This window comes from Molothrus aeneus, chromosome 15, assembly GCF_037042795.1.
Source record: "Molothrus aeneus isolate 106 chromosome 15, BPBGC_Maene_1.0, whole genome shotgun sequence".
NCBI classification, from domain to species: domain Eukaryota; kingdom Metazoa; phylum Chordata; class Aves; order Passeriformes; family Icteridae; genus Molothrus; species Molothrus aeneus.
Window position 1 is genome coordinate 11,643,567 of NC_089660.1, and position 22,530 is coordinate 11,666,096.

Here is a 22,530-nt window from a genome sequence, read left to right on the forward strand (position 1 = left end):
CCTGGTATCTTTGGAATAACACCAAGCAAAAATAGAGAGATTACCAGTGCCTGTATCCACCCTGGATCTGTCCATGGAAGAGAATTCAACAGCATAAAGGGAGCATGAATTAACTTCTCCTTTGATTTTGCAAGCAGAGTTGTGGATGAGAGGACTGATCAGCACTTCTCCTCTCACCACATTTGATTGAAAGTTTTATGAGATTGTTACTAAATAAGAGTGTTGGAATTGCAAGAAAACCATTACAGATTTTCTGGTCTCTAAAGTATAAGCAGAGATGCTGCACTACAAACAGCAGTTCCAATAACTATTTATCCACCTCTTTTACAGTGTCAATGCTGAATGCAGCCACAATTTTGTGTAGAAGTTTTCATCCTTATATTTTGAGGTTTATTCCTCATGGCATCAATCTTCTCTTGTATAGTATCTGTTTCTTATGAATTCATAATATTGGACAAAGTGATTCAAGAGCAATCTAGTAGTATCACAAAAGAACACTCATACCTTGTAAAATCAGTCCTTCTCTATTGGAGCCTAGTTAAAGATGGAGTGTGTGATCCCATTTCTAAAACATGTTGATTTTTATGAAAAAAACTGTTTCTGAATTAATTTCAGCAGTTCAGACCCCTTTTTGATTCTTACAAATGAAAATAATTACATAATATTTGTCTCCTTTTAATAGATAAAATATTCAGGTCCATTAAATATTAATATGTTTTCTCGCTGCTGGTCAAACAACAAGAGCAGCTGTCAGCTCCTTTCCTTCTCCCCAGAGCAGTCTGTGCAGCAGGACAAGTTCTCTGATCCTCTCCTATTTGATTCCCTGCCTATTGCTTAAAGGATTGCAGACCTGATTACCAGATCAGAGTGGATCTGGGTACCAGAGCAGAACTGACAGAGACTGTTCACCATGCTGGCCCAGAACGGTAACTGAAAGGCTCACTATGAAAAAAGTAAAAATCATGTAAAATTGTTCCTTGTGTTCCACAGCATACCTTGTGCCAATCCTGTAAGCTGGCAGAGTTCTTCAACAGTTATTGAAATTAATTTACTCTGCCTAGTGAATTGGATTAACACACCAGCTATGCTTTCAAACTCTGCTTCATGATCAGCAATTTGCCACTGGGTTTGGCTATTCTGTTACACAGCTGGAAGGTCTGTTGTATGAACAAGAATGTTGAGAACACCACAAGGGAAGTAAAGTGTACAGAAATATACCTCAGCTATTGGTGGCACTCTGACACCTATGGATCTTAAATTTCCATTGATGTTAGAGGAAAGACTTCAGGTAAATGCAAGTCTAATCTTGCAAAATTGCTTACAGGGTAGTTTATAGCACCTTAAAAGTGAAATTTAATTTAAAAAAAGGAAAAAAAAATCCCTAACAGCTTAAATAAAAGCTCACAGATTTTTTTCATTGCTGAAAAACCACAAATAGAAATAAAAACATGTTACAGTGTCTTCATGAACTTTATAATGCTAAAAGATGATATATGTAACATAACATCAAAATTAAACCCATCATTATGAGTATGCCTTCATTCATTGTAATATGTTTCTCTTCAATCAAAAAGAAAAAAAAATAGATGAGCTATGAACCATGGTGATATAACTCTCCTTAAAAGACTATAAGCTATAATCTAAAAAACTATTTTGTGCTATCAATATGTGATGGATTTTTGGAATAAAAAGTTCTTCTGTCTGCAGACCCACTATGTGTGTAGAGGTTCTGAACAAACATTAGAAATTTCACTATTAGAGCTGTATGAAACTTAAGTTTCCAATTGACAAATAATCCCTTGGTTTTTTCTAAAATAGATTTTTTTTTTTTAAGATTTTGACTTCAGTTTTTTTTTTCTCCTTGGTCATGATGAATTACAACTCAATGAGCTTCCCCTGACCAAAAAAAAAAAAAAAATCCCACAACCTTCTCACCCCTCCAAAAAGCCCCCAAACCCCCAAAGATAATTCAACCTTATTTAACTTTCCAACTTCGCATGTGTGTGAAAGTTTATACAGTTTAGACTGAGAATATTTTTGCATTCAGCACAGATTTGCCACTGTGTGAAATTCATTCCAAAATGGTCAAAGTGATAAATTACAAGTGCTTTATGATAAGTGCCCCATTTTCATTAAGCATAATGGATACTTTTCCCAGAAGTGTGTATCGTGGCAAATACCTTTTCTGCCTCAATTCTCCATCCCTAGGGGGCTACTTTTAGATTCAAAATTAAGTACACAGCACATTGATGGTTTATTTCTGACAAGCTCCTCATTTAGTCAATAGTATTCTGGCCCATTAGACATGGAAAATATGCAAACTTCTCAAACTTTAAACACTTCTGTGGCAAATATTTCTTATCCAGCTCATCTGAAAGATTTATTAAAGCAGGTTAAATTTAGATTTTAGTTCCAATGTTCCATACAGCTCTTACTAGAATATACAGCCATCATTTTGGATTTATTCCTTTGGAAACAGGTTGTACATATTCAAGTCTACATTCTGACTAAGAAAACATCTCTCAGTAAAACTTCACTGACTGCATGCTTTAGAAACAAGGCATTCAGCTTCCCAGGCTGGAGGGCAGCATTCACTGCTGAGGTGCCTAAGCACACTGCTCTGCAGAGCTAAGACAAGGTCATCATAATTCCACTCCACTCATTTTCTTCAAGAAATTACATTTTAAAGCACTGTCTGACAGAAGTGAGAGCCTGTCTTCCTGGGAAAATGCTAAAAATGTATCCCCATTACAGTTTACCTTATTGACGTCCATTCTCAACTTCTCATTGTTGGCACTGGCAGCTTTTTCTGCTGCTTTCTTTTGGCGCTGAGGTCCCCTGCCAAAGAAGATGTAGTTGACCAATGCATACTCCAGCAGAGCCATGAAAACGAAGACAAAACATCCCATAAGGTACATATCAATGGCTTTCACATATGGAATTTTGGGAAGAGTCTCTCGAAGATGGGTGTTAATTGTTGTCATTGTGAGCACAGTTGTGATTCCTGGAAAAAAGAATTGAGAAGTATAGTGATTGAAATAATTGTAACTTATTTTCTAGAATAATAATTTCTACTATTTAAATGCTGGAGTTGAAAAATGCTTTTTTTCCCCTGGTGGACAAAAGATATCTCTAACCTTTGTCCATATTAATAGAATCCTAGAAAGGTTTGGGTTGGAAGGGCTCTTCAAAACCATCTAGTACCATGGGCAGGGATCCTTCCACTAGACCAGGTTGCTCATAACCCCATCCACCCTGGCCTTGAATGTTTCTAGGGACAGGGATGCCCCAGCTCCAGGCAACTGATCCCCTGTCTCACTACACTCACAGAGAAGAATTTCTTCCTAAGATCTAAACTAAATCCTCAGTCCTCAGCTGTCAGTTTAAAGACATTCCCCTTTGTCCCAAGTTCCTCTCCAGCTCTCTTGGAGCACTTTTAGGCTCTCAAAGATGCCCTAAGGTCTCCCTGGAGCCTTCTCTGCTCCAGGCTGAACAATTCCAACTCCCTGTCTTCATGGAGAGTGGTGCTCTAGTCACACAATTATCTTTGTGACATTTCTCCAGCCTTTTAATGCTCCTCTGGATGGCATCTCTTCCCTCCAGTATGTGGGGAACACCACACAGCTCAGGAACTTGCCAAGGACACCCTCAATCCCACTGTCCATGTTGCTGACCAAGATGTTAAAGCAGCACAATCCCAACACAGACCCCTGAGGACACTTGTCACTCATCTCCACTTGGACATCAAACTGTTGAGTGCAACCATCCAGCCAATTCCTTATCCACTGAGTGGTCCATCCAACAAATCCATGACTCTTCAACTTAGAGACAAGGATCTCAAGCATAATAGTGTCAGATGCTTTGCACAAGTCCAGGTAGATGACAGCAGTTGCTCTTCCCTCATCCCACCAGGGCTGGGACCCTGCTGTAGGTGGTCACAAACTCTGTCAGGCACAACCTGCCCTTAGTGAAGCCAGGCTGGCTCTCATCCATCACCTCCCTGGTTTCCACGTGCCTTAGCATAGTTTTCAGGAGGATCTGCTCCATGACCTTGACAGGCACCAACGTGAGACTGACAGTTCTGTACTTCCCCAAGTCTTCTTTTTTCCCCCTCTTAAAAATTAGGGCCTTTGCTTCCACTTTTTTAGTCAGTGAAACTTCACCAGACTGCCATGGCTTCTCAAATAAGATGTACAGAGTTTTAGCCAATTTCCCAGCTCCCTCAGGCCCTGTGGATGCATCTCATCAGGTCCCATGGACTTTGTGCTTGGGATCCCCATGTTCCTTAGATGGTCTCCAACAAGTTCTCTTAAGGAGGTGGTTCTTCATTCTCCCAGTGCCAGCCTTTACCTTCTGCAGCTTGGCAAGGTGTCTGGAGCACATGTCCATGAGAGCAAGGCATTAAAAAGGTGTTCAGCACCTCAGTCTTCTTCAGATCCTGGCTATCCAGGCCTCCTGTTTCCTTTCAGAGAGGACTCCCATTTTCCCTCATCACCTTTTAGCACTGATGTACCTATATAGAAGCTTTTCTTGTTGCCCTTGATGTCCCTGGACAGATTTAGTTCTGTCTCAGGGCTTTAGCTTACCTAACCTGATCCCTGGCTGCTCAGATTTTTTTTGTGCATTTTTCACAGGCTACCTGACCTTGCCACCACCCTCTGTAGGTTTGCTTTTGTGTCTGAATTTTTTCAGGGACATCTTGTTCAGTCCTTATCTTGGACTTGGATTTTTTGCATAGCATAAAAAACATTACACCTGTAATAAATTGAGCTCAGTCAAGCAAACAGTAGTTGGATTCCATAAATATATTTTTAACCAGATAAACTGCAACTTTCTGTAATGAGTCTCAGTTGAAAATTACAGGCTAAAATTGCTTTATCTTGCTTTCCTCCACATTTTCAGGATGTCTGCAGTCTGATATTCTTAAGGCAAAATGCTACACAGAAAGGTCTGGTAAAACTCAGATGTATTCTATAACATTAAAATGTCAAATTTTCAATGGCATCTTTTATGGGGTTTTACTTATTTTAGCTATACAAGAACTGTACTGGCAGGAATCAGTCTGATTTTGACAAAACTTGGCAATAGATACACTTATTTTTGGAACATGCTCTTTATGATGAGGGGCACAGAATAAAAAGATACACATAGGCCTAGTGATGAGATAGACAAATACTCTAGAGATTAATTAGGGAAACAGTTTTGCTTTAGAACCTAAGGTAGCAGTAGGGAAAAAATAATCGGACTCGTGCAATAATTTAGGTTGGAAAAGACCTTTAAGTTAATTGAATGCAATTTTTAACTCAGAACTGCCACATCCACCACTAAACCATGTTCCCCAGGCACCAAGTCTTCAAATCTTTTAAATCCCTTCATGGATGGTAACTCCACCACTTCCCAAAACAGCCTCTGCCAAGGGTAGAAACCTTTTTGGTGAAGAAATTTCTCCTAGGATCTAATCTAAACCTCCCCTGGCATAACTCGAGCCCATTTCCTCTTGTTCTTTCACTTGGCAGAAGACACCGACCCTCAGCTGGCTGCACCTCTCTGCCAGGGAGTTTTAGGGGGCAAGGAGGTCCCCCCTGAGCCTCCTTTTCTCCAGGCTGAGCTCCCCCAGCTGCTCCTCATCAGTCCTGTGCTCCAGACCCTTCCCCAGCTCTCTTGCCCTTCTCTGGACACATCCCAGCCCCTCAATGTGAGTCTGGAGTGAGGAGCCAGGAACTGGATTTGAGGCACAGCCTCCTCCCTCAACATAAGGACAAGAGAGCTATGCAAACCTAGTAAAACTTTATTTAATTCCTGAAAGGAAAAGCAATTTATAATCCATAACACAATGCTGAACGTGTATTCTGGACTGCTATGGGCAAAAGCAAACTAAGTGCATTCTTTTCAGAGAAAAAACAAGCAGCAAAAGAACAACAGAATATGTTGAGCTAATTTTGATTACAATGATTATAAAGTTGGCCGATTCAGACATGAAATCACTTTAATTTTTATTTAAATTCTGATGTTTTAAATGCTGATTCAAATAATACAAAGCTTAACAAGCCACACATAAAAAGATCTAACACATAGATTTTTTTATTTTGAAATCATGCACTATACACTCAGCCAGAAGCCAGAAAAACCATTCAGCTAATGCACACTGCATGAGATGTGTAAAAATGCCTACCTAAAGCAACTCTTGCAGCTGAAGCATCATAATTAATCCAGAAGGAAACCCAGGACAGGATAGTGATCAGAATAGAAGGCATGTAGGTCTGCAGAATGAAGTAACCAATGTTTCTCTTAAGTTTAAAGCTGAGAGACAGCCTTGGGTAGGCACCTAAAAGAGAATATTTGGTACGGCCATAATTTATTTGTATAATGCCTGAAAACATTTTTCTTTTCTGTCATTTTTGTTTTATTTTTTCATTTGACGTAGAGTACACTCAGAGCTGAAAGATCCAGGATATTCAGCGGCAGAATTTCTAGCAAGAATTGGGATTAAATAATCTTTTATGCTGAGGCTACAAAGATGCTCTAGTTGCTTATCTGCTGGTAATCATAACATTCAACAATCAACAGCCAAAATACAAATCAGAGCAACAAAGCACAGAAATTCCTCTTCCCTGACAAACTCTCATATGCCAGCTTCAGTGCAGCCCTGATCCTAAACGTCTCTCCAAGAAATGCAACACTCCTCTCTTGTCACTGGACATCAGAAATATTGTAGTGCTTGAAACATTTGTTAATATGGGTGCCTAGAAATCATTCTTCAAGTCCCATTTCTGCTTGATTTTGAAGAATTTTCAATGTACAATTATTCTACAGTCCCTCCAAAGGTGATTTCTACCCATATCTGAACAGTGAGTTTTGAAGATATTTTTTTTAACACACTTAATGGGTTTCTCAAATAGGTAGAAAACACCTCCTAGTAACAGCCCAATTAAACTCTTGCCTCCCTTGAGCAATTTAATGTCATTTAAATATGTTAGGGGTTTTTTAATTATTATTATTTTTATTTCATGAAATGCAATCTGATTTTCTGCTCCTTCTCAGAAAGCATCTTTTCAGCCTTCAGAATGTCATGCATTTGCTAGAATAGGCTAAACTGGAAATCGTGAAACAAGCATTTTAAAGATTTCATATTGAAGACAAAGTAATTAGTCTAATACATCCCCAACATGGCAAAAAAAAATCTAAAAATATGGAGAAAAAGGTTCCTAAATTTCCTACACGTTGGGGAACAGAGGTGTACAAGTGGCTTCATCAGTTTTCACGGGTAAACAAAAAATACAGCTCATTTGCTGAGCCTAAACATGACAGATTACACATTTTAATGAGTGGTGCCTTATACACTATGGAAGCTGTAATAAAAACCTCTGCTTTCCAAATTCACAGCTGCTGCTCTATTTTGTTCCTGTTTCTAAAAGTTTTGCTCCTCAACAGCACACTAAGAATTAATCCAGTTTTAAAAGTCTTTAAAAGAATTCCCCTTTTAAGTTCCCCCCCACAAACCTGTAGAGAAAACAACATTCTTGGTGATAAGCTTGTAGTCCACAATGGAGAACTGTGGCAGCTCGATTTTTGTCACTCCTGTGACTGCATTATCACCCCCACGCCAGTAAAACTCAATGTCATCTGTTGTATAGCCATCTATAAAAACAGGAACAAACAAGTGAGATCTGACATCATGGGGAGCAGTTCATTTACTCAAAACATATGAAATCTATTTCTAAAATTGAAACATTTATAAACATACAGACACAGGTCATTCCAAACATAACTTCAAAAGGCAATCCTAGGTACATTTTAATATTTGTTGGCTTTTGTATTTTTTTAAAAGATATATTACATGAATGTATTAACAAAACAGACCTTTAAAACCAAATTAAGACTACACATATCCCATCTCTAGAGAGCAACTGTACATCAGCTTAAGGTAGATTCTGATCCCAAGGCTGGATAAAACAGCATGAGTTTGCTGTAACTTCTGTCCCTGAGCTGAAACATCAGCACTGGCAATGTTTAGTTTTCAGTTGTAAAAACCAGCATAGTTCTTTTACTAAAATGGCTTGAATGCAGTAAAACACAGCCACGTTCAGTGAGGCTTGTAAGAGGCCATGTAGGAAGCAATGATAGAAGATGCAACACCCATCAGTGGCAAAATACCACCCACAAGAAATCAACCAAAGAAAAATAAAATTCCCACCAGCCAACAAAACACCCCAGAACACAGCACGTGTTCACAGAGTCATAAAACATCCATGAGAAAGGAATCTGGGTTCCCCAATGGCACCTGAGCCAAGTTCCATGCTCCAGAGTTGGTGTACAGAAATGATCGTGAGACATCAGAAATAAATCTATTGCAAAACCAGGAAATACAATATTCATTAATGTTTCATTATGCATTAATCTAAAGACTTTTGTCCTTGAAACTAAAATACAGAATAATGACCATGACTTCTTTGCAAATTGAGATAATAAATATATAAAATACCTTGATTTTAAGTCCTCATCCACAGACTAAGGACAAAATTAAACACTGAATACCATTTTAGAATGCTCAAATACCACTGAATGTCAAAGAATAATGCATAGAATCTGTAAAATTGCTCCTGTTCATCATTAATTTTTGATAATACAAGTAGAATCCAGAGTTCAGCATTAGTGGAAGGCAAGCAGTTTTGAAGACATGAACCAAATAATCTGTAAAATCACTGAAACAACTATAAAAATCTATCTAATACACACAATTTTTAAAAGTATTTTGGTAGATACATTCCTATAGTATGTTGATAGCAATTCCAGAGTTTTGTATAAGTGACTCTTTTACTTTCCTGGCCACAAGTCTGTCTTCAGAAAAGAGGCAGCTTACTTATGTTTCCCTGCCTAGCAACTTCATATTTGTCAAGTCTTACTCTTGGCTTTCAGAGAGAAATAAAATAAAATCTAAAATAAAATAAAGTCTAAAGTAAAATAAAGATGAATAATTATATTGCCTCATATTGAAATGTAAAAGCAACTTACTGCATTTCATGTTATGAAAAATATAAAAGAACACCCCCTTAGAGAGTTTAGGAAGGTTGATATTACTTTTTTGGGAGTTTCTTTGTGATATTGTCAAGTTTTGCTGATATTCTGACATCAACCCTGCCCTCCAATGCCAAGTTACAGATTCTAATACCATTTACTGAACTTGGATTAATCAAGGTAACATAGTTAATTCTGAGGTAACTAAATTGTTAAACCTCACAGCTAATTAATCAGTATTATATTTTTATTTTATTTCTGAAAAAAGAAAACAAATGGCAAAATAAGTTTCAGCAGGGAAAAACCCCACTTTTCTATGTGAGAGAAAAAGTTTATAAAAAGCCCAAATGGCTTTTTATTTGGTTGTATTTTTTAGAATATCTGTTGGAAGAACTTTTTGCCAAACTGTCTATGAACAATTTGGCCTTGAACTGTCTAATCATGGCAGGGTTCACACAAGAGACCTCCAGGATTTACATTCCAGCTGATGACCAAATGCTTCAGCTTTACCCTCCACCAGGAATTTGTGGTTCAGCTTCTCCCTGGATTCTCACAGCCTTAACACAAAGCAAACATTGACAACATCTTAGGAGAGAGGAATCTTTGGAAACTCCCACCCCAAAGTTCAAACTGAAGATTCCAAACTCTGCAGCTCTGGGTGGCTTTGGGAAGAACTGAGCAGAATTCCCTACTACTGAAGGGTCTTACATTGGGCCAATGATAACCTGAGACAGATCCAGAATGACAGGACTTATTAATTAATAAGGAGAACTTCAGGAAGTCTCTTGAAGCTTTCATTAAAATACTTCTCTTTCCAAAAAGGATAAATTATCCCATTCATTTCAGAGTGTGGAGAAGGAGAGCAAAGAATATTACAGTCATCTGCACATGAATGCTCTTGTGTGCTGCAAAGTACCCAAAGATAATTGGATATAAGTCTAATATCTGCAAAACATCTGCCAAAAGAGAGAATGGGCCTATTCATGTCTCTAGTGGATGTTTTACAGTAAAGTCCAATTACCTGCAGCTATAATAAACTCCTTCTGCAGGTATCTGGGACTCAAAACAACTCAACAAACAAGTTAAAATTATTTAAAGATCAACCAATTTAAAGTAGTAATAAGCAGTCTAGAAAAAAACCTGTCACTCTTGACAAGAAAAAACAAGAATTAATAGAGTCAGTTCAATATTTCTAAATTATCAAACACCACATGTTGGTAAAGCAAAAAGGAAAGCATACTAAACCCAGAAATGTTCCAAGTAATCTTTGCAAGAATATGAGTTTAGCACAGAACACTATTTGATTTAGACTCTAAACAACTGTTGGTTTACTATATATTAAATTGTATGTAGCTCAGCTGCCAGCAGAGAGCATCTGATTGATTGCTTTTCCCTCAGTCATTTATATATCATCATCAGCACAATTTACTTCACGTTCAGAAAGTTCAATTTCTCATTTCTGTCATGCATCACACACTGGCAGTCACCCAAATCAATACATTGTCCTGGTAATATGGCACCAATCCTGAGAGAAGCAAAATATTCTCAACTCCCATTAACAGGGACAGGGAGTTTATCATCCTGTATGCATTGAGGGATGACAGATGATGAAGCACTGTAGAGGAAAAACAAACAACTAATAGAACATAAAATAAAACCCCCTTCACATAGAAACTATAAAAGCACCAATTTTTTTCCAGCCTATTCAAGACAAGTCAAAAATAGGAAATTCTTCTAATACAAACAACCTAAAACGAAAGCTGTAACATTACTGACTGAAAACAAAAATATTTAGACACAAGACAATTATCAGAAACACCATACAATGGAAGAAAAGAAGCAGATTTTTCTGAAAAACTCAGGATTTATCAGGATTCACTGTCTCACAATGCTGCAGTTTATACATGACAGCCAGGAGATATTTTACATCTACACATCTCCAGTGTGCACTGTGCAGGAATTCAATGCTCCACATTACTGACACGATGGCAGCACCTGGAGATTGAACATAAGGCAGCTGTTGATTTTTTTTTTTGGGGGGCGGGGGAGAGGGAAATGACAAACATGCAAAACAGTGAAAATGTGCCTAAAAAAAGGGGAGGATTGTGAGGCCATGCCCTAGCCTCTCTCTGTTCTGAACCATCAGCAATTTGTGTGAGCTGGGGCAGTGCAAGCACACAGCCTGCATTACCTCTGAGCTCAGGAGAGCCACCTCAGCCCTGACCAGGAGCCACAGGAGACAAAAGCATCCTGTTGGCACCTCTGAATGCCACCCCCAGCTGCTGAAGCTTATCCAAATAACTGCTGCTCTACTTACAACCTGGATCTGTGATTCTGAGCATTGAGACCATGCAGTTATGATGAAGCACTGCTCAGCTACCCCAAATTTTTGCTGAGAGGGTCTGGAGACTGGTGAAAGCTGGGAGCACCCCCCCCACTTTGATCACCTGAGGTATTTGTCTTCTGCTCACCAATAAACAACATATGAGAACTCAGTTTACAGCAGATTCTGGACTTAAACACTATTTAAAAGCAACCATTTACAAGGCAAACAGCCTACACCTGGTGGAGAACAACAGAGCTGCATTATACACATGGCATTTTTGGGGAAAAAATTCAAATGTACATAACTATATACAAAAACCTACGGCCTCATAGGTAGGCAATGGGTAACAAGCTACTTTCTCCTGCTACTATAAAATGGATTTTCTTTGCCTAGCCACTCGCAATATTGTACCTTCCCAAAATAAAAGGAGAGAACCCATGCATGATATCTATACCCAAGAGAAAGTTTTGAATACAACTATATAAAACATCCTTAGCTAGCAACCATAATACATTAATTTATATAAATGTAGGTCATAGAAGAACTTGACATCTACAGGCCCTGTAAAATGAGAGGAATGCTGCAAAGAAATATTAAATTCAGTGATTAATCCTGTTTGTAAAATAGACTGTAGAATACCTTTAATGGCAATATCTATGTATTTTAGTTTTAAACATAGAACCACTACTCCCTCCTTTTTCCATATTTTCTTCAGCAGTTTTACATTTACACAGCAAAATTACTTATAAAACCCTAAGTAACATTCAAAGCATGTTTTGAAAATTGGAAGCCTTTCAGATCTCTCAAACTTGTTTCACTGTACCACTTCAGCCTTCACTTATTCATTCAAAAACATAGCCAGAAAGAGAAAGTTAGAAGTGTTTCCTTGAATTTGCAGAGATGTTTAAAGCTGAGGAGAACATAAGACATGAGGTGCTGAAACCAGTGGGGTGATATAAGGGTGAGTAGGAAAACCAGAGTTTGTGTGCCAGAGCAATTGGAAAAATGCATATCACACTTGTTTCTTTCTCTTCTTTCTCATCCCCTCTAAACTCTTGTCTTTCTGCATAAAACATTAAAATTCTTCTTACATTCCACTTCAAAGGCTTTTTCCCCTAAGGCTCTGAGGATTTGGATACAAAGAGGATGAACAGTTTTCTGACTGCAGTGAAATTCAAGTGATTTTTAGATTAAATTGGCAACATTCTCAAAAAACAATCATCTTCAAGTTGTACAAATGGCTCCTTACTGGGCAGAGTAGGGTAGGTCAAAGAAAGGGACAGAAATGTGATGCTGTAATTACTATACACAGCTATTTAAAAAAAGAAAATTCCTTTTGATGAACAAGTGAAATAATAAAATTGATTCCAGGCCTTAGAGTGGAATTCCCATTATATTAGCAGAATCAATTTAATTTTTATGTAGGTACTTCAAGCTTTCAAGCTAATTTTTACAGGAAGCCTATAACTTACAGAATAGGTATCCTGGTGGGACTCCTTAACTTTTTTTTTTTCCCCTAATGCTTTCACTGAAAATTGTTCATACTTCAGAGCACCTCCTGCAAAATGCTTTCAAAAATATATTTCCACTGCTACAATATTTCTAGGAAAGGAAAGAGATCAGAATCAGATAGGGAGAACTGTATCCATGCAATAACATCCAAAAACCTTTTATCTCCTGGAACACAACAATTTCACACAATCTTTTTGCTTCTACAAGTTCAGTTCCTCCCACCAGTATGAATGATCTAAAAAGTAGTTGGGTTCAGCACTGTGGAGATGCTGCAAGCCTAGGAGCTCCTCACCCAGCAGGGACAAGAGCATGTGGAGCAGAAGTGCCTGGTGACAGGAGGGTCCTGGTGGCTGAGCGGCACAGGGAGGGTGCCCCAGCACCAGAGCCAAGCTCCCTCTGGGGCTCCAGGGAGAGATGGGCACTCTCTGGGTGGGTTGGAGCTCAGATCTTTCCCACTTGCTGCACACAAGGATGCTCTTCATCTTTTTCCTTCTGATTTCCATCATACTTTTGTCCTGCAGACCAAGTGCCACGTTAATGCATTAAATATATCCCAGAACACCATAAAGTAAAACACATCTGGCTCAGTTTTATTTATTTAAATGGCTAAAATCCAGGGATTTCCATCAATTAGAAATTCGGTATCTGATTTCTGCAGGCAAACAAACAGCTTTAGATAATGTTTTATACAGTACACAGAAGCATCCTAACCCCCATTTCTGCCACAGTTTGTATTCCCTAACCCACTCACTTCATTTAGCAGATGACCTTTCCTGAGGATAAGGTTGACAGCATTATGTCAGCACATTGATTAAGTCTGGATCATCTTGAAGGTTATTTCAGTGTAGCATGGGTGACATTAAGCACATATGTGAGGAAAACATGGGTGGCAACAGTTGTCAGTATAAAGTTAGAGCTAAACATATTTCTCACATTCACTACGATAAAAATTATGAAGAAAAAAACCCTTAATCTTTGAATTTAAAAAACCAGATTAGTATACATTAGATTTCTGCAGTCAAGTTTATTATTTCCTTATTACACATACCACAGAAAAAAAGGAGTTCTGGAACACACAAGTGACTACGTGAGACACGACAAATCTGTCCCAGACATACAAGATGGTGGGAAGGTTAGTTTCATTTGCAATTAAAGCTAGACTATGGTAGAAAACTCTGAAACTCAATATTAAGAAACCCAATATAATGAACTATTTTTTAAAGTCTCAATTTTATTGTCAGTGACACAGAGAAGCCAAGAAATTTACTTTCACTTCTTGCAATGGTAGAGCTTCAAAGATGCAGTAGGAAACTGCAATATGCAACCATGAAGATACCAATCATTGCTGAGGAAAGCAACATTTAGGCAGAAATAAATTTCTATTGAAATGTGAACTGATGTAAATAGGATAAAAATGAATACATGAATACTTAAGTGATCTATTTCAACGCCATTAAATCACAAAATGAACAGAACTCAAGTGAAAACAACCATTGAGAAAAGACAAGTGCAATCAGGTACAAGCAGGAAATAGGCTTTTTTTTTCCCCAGAATGATCAACAAAGTGAAAATATAAATTATTTCCTATTTTTAAAGACTGAAGATTTTACTACATAATTCATAGCTATTTGCTCCACATTTAAATAAATGAAAAAAGTCAAAATAAAAAATAATAAATAAATACCTTCAATATCTCACAGACATCAGAAATTGCTTACAAGAAAACAAATGTTGTTTACCCTGGTTCACAAGATTTAATCTCAATCAGAGACAGAACACAAGTCCCAGAAAGCTGAACTGGGAGATCTACATGGAAGAGAGAACTTGGAATGCCCAGAGACCACTCAAGGTCTGCTTGAACCTTCTGCCACACCCAAACCCTCCAGTTTAAAGAGCAAGGTAGTAGTGAGGTGCACAGACCTTAATGAACATGGCTAAAAATGTTCAACTGAACAATTCAGTAAATGGATGGTGCCTCTCATATATTAACTGGATCATTTTGAAAAGTCCACAAATTTGCATTGGCAATCTCATCAGCCCCACAATCAAATATGAAAACTCTATTGTGTTATTAAATGAGGGATATGTTTTAGTAATTATTCAAATAGGAAGGACTGTGTTCTCTTTGCATCATATTAACAAGCCAACATGGGTGCAGAGGGAACAATTTTTGGTACTTTGATGCATACACACACACACACACACAATTTTCACCTGTATTCTGAAAAGATATTTTTGAAGATTGATGGAAATGTCTTAACCCTCAACTCTCTATGTAAAACTAAACACTGTTTCTGCTCCTTGAAAATAATTATTAGCAACTGTCTTCTACTTTTGAAAGGCCATATTTCAGGAACAGAACTTTTATAGTAAAATGCACATCCATAGTGAGTGGGTGTAAATGACAAATTATTTTCTCCTTCAGTAAGGACAAGGATCATGTAGGGAAACCAAATACTTATATTTGCACCCTACCATGAATCTCATCACTGCAGCCTGTATTTCATGATTTGAGCTGGTTCCTGTACTTTTATCTCATTTGACTACATGAACTAATTTATGCATAGGAAAATTGCTGTCCAAAGCAATTATATGTAATCTGTAAGTTATGAAGGTCATTGAATATTGTTCCCTTAGACAAACAAATCTCACAACTTGCTTATTTCAGAGAAGACTTAATAAAAAGACTGTGTATGCTGTTTGCTCTCTTATCTGATTTAAGAAGTGGTTTTTTTGAAACTGGAAATAGAAATGAGGGGTATATCCAAACAAATGAATCAGCAAAGCATCAACTCCACAAGCTCAATTTTTAATACCTTAGATATGTAAGACCAAATGTTCTAAGTTTCCTGCAACCCACTACCAGCCTACATTTTGAATGCTGATCTACATTTAAAAAAGAGAGGAAAAATGAACAACATCTGGCAACCCTAACTTTATTTATAAAATTGCATTAATACTCCACTCTGCTTAATTATTCCATAGCTGTATTAAAAATACAAGGCCACAAGGAGAAAAATGCAATTTGTAGAAGAAAGCCCTTCTGTTTGTGGCTCTGCCATTTTTTCAATTTAGAAAAATATTTATTCATTATGATATGCTAGCTTGCAATGATGTGTGAGGTAATATTCTGAAATATTATTCCATCTTTGCCTGAAGGAGATTACAGTATCTAAAACACTTCTACTTTTAGATAAAATCTGGTTATGAAGGTTTAGGAACTTTGGTCTCATAGACTGTCCAGCAGGAACATGCTAAGATCTGTTATTGCCAAGAGTGAAATGTTCATTAGAACATAAAAGCCCCCACAGATTTTTACACATGCAGAATAATGATTGGGTTTGGACACTTACCTGAACCTGCAGAAATTAATTTTCTTTTAGTAATGAGCAAGCTATAATTAATGCTCCTTCTAAAGTCATCCACATGTATAGATCTGGGAACTTTCTCTTTCCTATCTGGATAAGTCTTCTGTCATCTACAAGTTTTTCAAGGATAATTACCTCTACCTTTGATGTGGAGAACTATTTATACAGTACCATGTGAATGAAGTTTATAGGAACTTTAATTATAGACCATGATATTGTTAGAACTACATCATTATTTTCTAAAAATTGCAATAGTCCTGTAACATTTCTGTGTCCTTCACACAGCTTGGTTGGTATCAGAAACCACATCGCTGCCTCCTCAAAATATTTCAGTGGGAGCTGTGTGCCTCAAGGCTCAGAGGACTTTCCTGCAGGAAACTCTCTTGTGACACCTCTATCAGGAAAGACAGCACAGGTTTGTTGGCAGTATACCAACTACTTTCCTGGGATGCTGAAAGAGGCCAGAAAAAATTCTTTTGACACCCATCCCTCCAGCTTTTAGAAATGGAACACAGAGAACAGTTATTTGGTGGGTCACAAGATGCTAATGGTTGTGGATGGGTATGCACAAGGTAGCAGGAATTGCAAGTGTTTTAACAGGAGATGGGGACAAGGCCAAAGGAGAATGAAAGCTGCTTGAGCTCTCTGCATCTCTCTGGCACAGGAGACCAACCCTGAGAGCCTCAAACACACCATTCAGCAGCTACTTCTGTAAATGCAACCTCACCACACATTTTTTTTTCACTAGAAAAGTCCTCTTTCCCTAGTCAAGTTTAAAGTTTTGGCTCTTATGTACCACAAAGCTGCATTAAATTCTGCTCTATAGGTAATATACTCTTTTACTCAGTATCTGGTGTCCTCCTCTGATCTCCATTGATGTACCATACTAGGTTTTATTAATACATTTTAGAAGTTTATAAGTTCACAGAATTGTCTGTAACTTTTCTAACACTCACTTTTCTTCTGAGCTGCAACTCCAGGCATTGCTCAAGGCTATGCCAAGCTCATGAAGTAGGTGTGACTGAGACAAGACAATGCCAAGCCTTAAAGGGACTTTTCCTTGCAAGCACATTTTAACACCCTGTTGACTTTTATTCTGTTTTCCTCTAGCTCTAGTATTGTAACTGTGTCAATATGCAAATATGTATTACATAAGGTTGCCTCTTGGGCTGAAAAAGCAGGATATCTGCATATAAATGTTCATTAAGAAGAATCCAGTACAACATTTTAACATACATAAAAGGAAATCAGCCTCAAATACAAAAGTTAAAGAACTACAACTTTTTGCTGAGAGCCCCATGTGGACTGCACCTCTCTCGTGCCTTTGAAATAAATACCCTTCTTCAGAAAAAACGAAGAGGAAAAACACATGAATAATACAATAATGTATAATAAACCATGCAGCAATGGAATATGTTATAAGTAGTGCTTCAGAATCACTATACATTCCTGACACAACTGCACAGAATCATTCTTGGAGGAGTTTTGAGTCAAAGTCACCTCGAAGCTACAAAAAAAAAAAAAAAAACCCAAAACACCAATGTGACTATTTACAGATAAATCTACAGTATTACATACCTGTGCCTGTCTGTTCTTTATTTAAACTGCCTTTTCCCTTACACAGTGACATTAATTTCTAGCTTATCCTTACAACTCAAGGCTTATGTGTGCATCACACATGCCCTTATCTACATCTATATTCTTATTTCCTAACTTTGTCTTTCCTTTGGAAGTGTTATCCTGTGTGTGTCTGTGGGCTTTATGAATCAGAAAAGTTGCTACTTGTAGGGAACACATTGCTTCAGAGCAGAAGCAAGAAACTGAAAGTACAGTGAGCTCTGCTACCATAAATATGAAAATTGGATTCCTCCTCTGCTCTGCAGCATCCTCAGTGCCCAGGAAGCTGTCAGGGCTCAGAACACCCCTGAGACAGGTATCTAACAGCCACCTTGTAAACACTGTTATCAAACCTTTGTACTATCTGTGGTGCTCCCAACTTTGCATCATTAAATTACTGCAGTACCCTGTTTAAGTTACAAGTATGTGTATGCTGCAGTAATTATAAGGAAAATTTTTATTACTATGATTGTATAAAGCAACTATTTGTCCAAAGCTTAAAATGAAAGGCCTCTTGTGTGGCAAAGAAAAAATGTGAAACAAAACATCTTTGGAAGGCATGGAGTTGAAGATAATGATCTCTGTCATTTGAGTTTTATCATGTCATTCTGTCATGAGTTAGGAGTGGGAACACTGCAAAACTGACCTGTCCCAAGTGGCTTTAAACTGCCCCTGTGACTTGGAACACCTCAGGGAGCTGTCAGACAAACGGAAGGTATGCAAACGCAATGTTGTCCTGGGCACAAGATCTCTAATAACATCCAATTTGTGTGTAGAGTGGTGAAGCTAAGAAATCCCTTCATTTCCTTCCCCGTACCAAGCATAAATACAGAAAGACAGACTGAGTCTGATTCTTGCTTTTTAAAGTATCAAGAGCTATTGAAACACAAAAGCGTTGCCAAGTCAACAGGGAAAACATAGGGCACTTTGTCTTCAAGGAAACCAAAAACCTTCCAGGTCTACAAGCTCATAATAATGCAGTGCTGCTTCAAAATTGTCAGTACAGGTACATGCCAAGGACAAACCTGAAAGGGATGAAGTGGAGCAGCTCTCCCTGGAGGCTCATTAGACTCTTCCTTTGGGTGGAACTGCCTGGCCAGCAGTAACAGTAAATACTCATGAGCACCATAAACAGAAATGCACGTGACCATAAAGAATGGGTCATCCCCACCAGAGCACCCAAATTCCTGTGGTCACATGGTGAGTACCAGAAACCCAGCAAGAAGAGGATGGAGAGGAGCAGCTCTCTGAGAGGATGCCCCACATTCAGTTGTGGTGGTTCAAACAACCTCTACACCTCCTCAGGCACACCCTCAACTCTCCGTGCAGTTTACTGTGCACATGGCTGACATCACCAACCAAAAACCTTCCAATATTATATTAAAAAATACATCAACCTCTAGAGAACACTTAAAGGACCTATCAAATACTAAGTTTACTTCCAAGGTTTATTTGTTTTGATTTTGGATGAAATTGAACACATAGAAGGCAATCTGCCAGCTTAATTACAATAAAAACCAAAAAAAACCTGTGCTGCACTTTTGTCCTCTTCACTAACCCAAATGTATTCATGACCTGCCCATTACAGCTATTTGATGCACCATTAAATATAGCAAATAGCTCTATATTGTTAACATTTTCTGTGGGATCACTGCACTTGGAAGAAGGTTGGTAGCTGAAGATGTGGAACTAATATAATACCAACAGTTAAAGAGGCTGACACACTAGCAAACAATCAATTTAGAAGAGTAGAAAACATTAAAAACTATTTTTCTGAAAATGTTTAAAAATATGCCATATTTCCTTCTAAATATCCAGATTTTAAAATGTATAACCACTCTAAATAGCATAATTACACAGCTTAATTCATAAAGCTCAGAACATAAACAAACATAACTTTAATATCAAGTATATCAAGAAAAATGCCATACAAACAACAATGAATACTAGGAAAAAAGTAAACCAGGAAGTCATTATCAAATGTATAATTATTGTGGATGATAATGGCAACATTCCCATGGATTTACATCAGAGCTGCATCTGCATGTCCAGCAATGACACCTTCTTTGAAAAGAATTTTCCCTGACTTTGTTGAGAATAATCTTTTAAGTGAGCAGAAATACAGAAGCTGCACTTCCATCATCTGTGCTCTGCAGAATTACTGAATGTCAATATTTCAGAATGATTTGTAATTCAGAAACCTCAGAATGTTGGTTTGATGAAAGGAAATGATGCAGGGACAGTGGCTCAGATGGGGTTGATTATCAATAGATTCTTGAGGGTTTACACCTGTTGAAGATCTACCAACAAATGTTTTTCATACAGAAAGGTGATCAGAAATATTCTTGGGCTCATCCTTCGTGGGTATTTTCAGCTATTTTTACCATCACTACAACACTAGGCTGCATTAGAGACTTGTTCATATAAACAACAGGGTGATCAAGGGAAAAACCATTCTAGTTTGGAAAGGTTAGATGTGTTTCAGAACTGAAATGATAGGAATGCAAAAGGCAAATAAAATGTGGAAAAGACAAAAACCTATTGCAACAAAAAAGAGGCCCTTCTTAAAAAGGAAAATTATTCAGAATACATTAGGAAAATCCAAGGGAAACCATTTTGCTTTCATCCTGTCTTTCAGCTTTGGTAGACAAAGTGTTTATGTTTCTCTTTTTACCTAAATTCACTTAAACCATATATTTATGCTACGTGCAAATTAATACATAATCTTATGAAGAGCTCACTTGTCTAAAGCATAGAGAAAACCAGTTTTTAGTACCAGACTTCTGTCTCACAAGAATAATCTTTCAGCTTAGTTTCTTTTGCAGTCTTTGTACTGCAGTAATTTCTTTTTAAATTAGTTCTCAGCATGGACGAAGGTGGGCTATTTTTTTTTTTTTTGCAATTCTACCTGTTTATTCCCTAGAGACAATTCTCTAAAACAGTTTTTAGCCAAATAAAATCCCTTGAGAAAACTAAGGGAAACCAAGAATGAGTTTTGCCTGATGAAGATTTCATGGATTTTAGCTACCAAAATAAATAAATTTTAAATCACTTCCCAAATTCTCATTACATGTATGAGGGGTTAAGGAGTATGCCAGCTACAAATTAGATGCAGCCATTTCATAGCACAAAGTAGCCTCACAGAACAATTTATGGCATACATTGAGGAATGCAAAATCCAATTAAAATTACAGGGGGAGTTTAGCAGGGCAGAATTTAATTAGCAAAGATAAAATTTTGCCAGAAGACTGTAGCTAACACCTGTTCTGAAGTGTAAAGTGACAAGGAATACGTGGTAACAAACATTTGGGTCATAATTCGCGTTGGATTGCTAGACAGCTCCTCCAGTGGCATTTAGACCCTTGTTTCCCTCAGACTGGGGAAGTGCTGAGTTCTCAGCTCCCAGTGCTGCTGCTGCAGCCTCTGACTCATCCCAAAATCCTAATCCAGCCCAAGCAGTACTGCTGGAGCACTGAAATGCTGATTTATTTTTTTTTCCTATTTCTGCATGCAGTTTAAATCCCATTTATTTGCATCTTTGCCTTCCCCTCCTTGAAGCTGCAGAGATTCCTGCAAGCAGCCGTGGGTGCTCACAGGACACAAGGGTTGTGCCAACAAGACTCAAGGGCTGTGCCCACAGCACATGGCAAGGGGGCAAATGAGCCTGAGGTCATTCCCTTAGTCAAAGAACAAGGTCAAAACGGCAGGGAGGATTTCAGTGAGTGAAACTGGCTTCCTCACTGGGATTCACCCACAATGTCCCACCTGGGAGGATAATCCACAGCACCTGCCCAGACACAAATGCAGAATCAAAAAAACCTCAGTTCTATCATATTTTCCAAGTTGAATTAATTTAAGATTTTCCTAAAATCCACTATTTACCTTTTGCATGCCCAAAGTAGCAATAAGGACACTTATTTACCTAAATATTTGAACACCTCCTGAAATACAGATGACTAATTTTTTAAGTGTTCCCAACAGTAGAAATATTAAAAATTAACTAAAGCTATGAACTGAATCATCACCATTTTCTGTTATATTCTTCTGCTATTTTTTTACTTGCTTAGGAGGATGTAAGTATTTGCTTTGATCCACATGCAAAACATCCCTGGAAACATACCCTTCATTTACAATTCTAGCAGGGATATATTGTCTAATAAGAGCATTTTCTACATCTGGCAAGTTGTTACATTCACTAACATTGTGAATTAAAATCCAAATTAAATTCTACTATCTTTAATGACTACAGTTAATGTTTTTCTCTAGGTTCACTAGCAACTTCATTATCATTAACATCAAGTCACTGGACTACCTCCCTGATGAAAGATGAAGCCACTGATTAAGCTGTCCATTATATCAATCAGCATTATACTTATGAGTTAAAATCCCATGCTATTAGTGATGAAAGGAAAGGAATACATATCAGAAACCTAGCATTAATGAACCCTACTGTCAGTAAATCCACATGTAGCTACAGTGCAGGACAAATAAAGCATCAAGATTAAAGCTTTGAGCTTTGACAATTATGTAAATAATGAGAGAGAAAATAATTTTTAAAACCTCGAAGTAAAGAGTGTTTCAAAAAAATTCATTTTTGCCTCGAGGCTGCCCTTTGAATATCAGAAATATGAAGCACCATTACTGTAATTCTCACATAAGAATTTCAATTCAATATAGAAAATAAAAATTTCA

At 37.7% G+C, this 22,530-nt stretch overlaps 1 protein-coding gene across 2 annotated transcripts in view; it reads right to left on the reverse strand.

Moving 5' to 3' along the window:
• Positions 1-22,530, reverse strand: part of GABRB2 (gamma-aminobutyric acid type A receptor subunit beta2) — a 138,062-nt gene that overhangs the window by 19,146 nt on the left and 96,386 nt on the right. For both annotated transcript variants that reach the window (XM_066559960.1, XM_066559959.1), the window contains exons 8-10: positions 7,501-7,638; positions 6,173-6,325; positions 2,760-3,004 (exon numbers count right to left, since the gene is read on the reverse strand). In XM_066559960.1, coding sequence (XP_066416057.1) covers positions 2,760-3,004; positions 6,173-6,325; positions 7,501-7,638 — 536 coding nt within the window. The remainder of the gene's footprint in view (positions 1-2,759; positions 3,005-6,172; positions 6,326-7,500; positions 7,639-22,530) is intronic.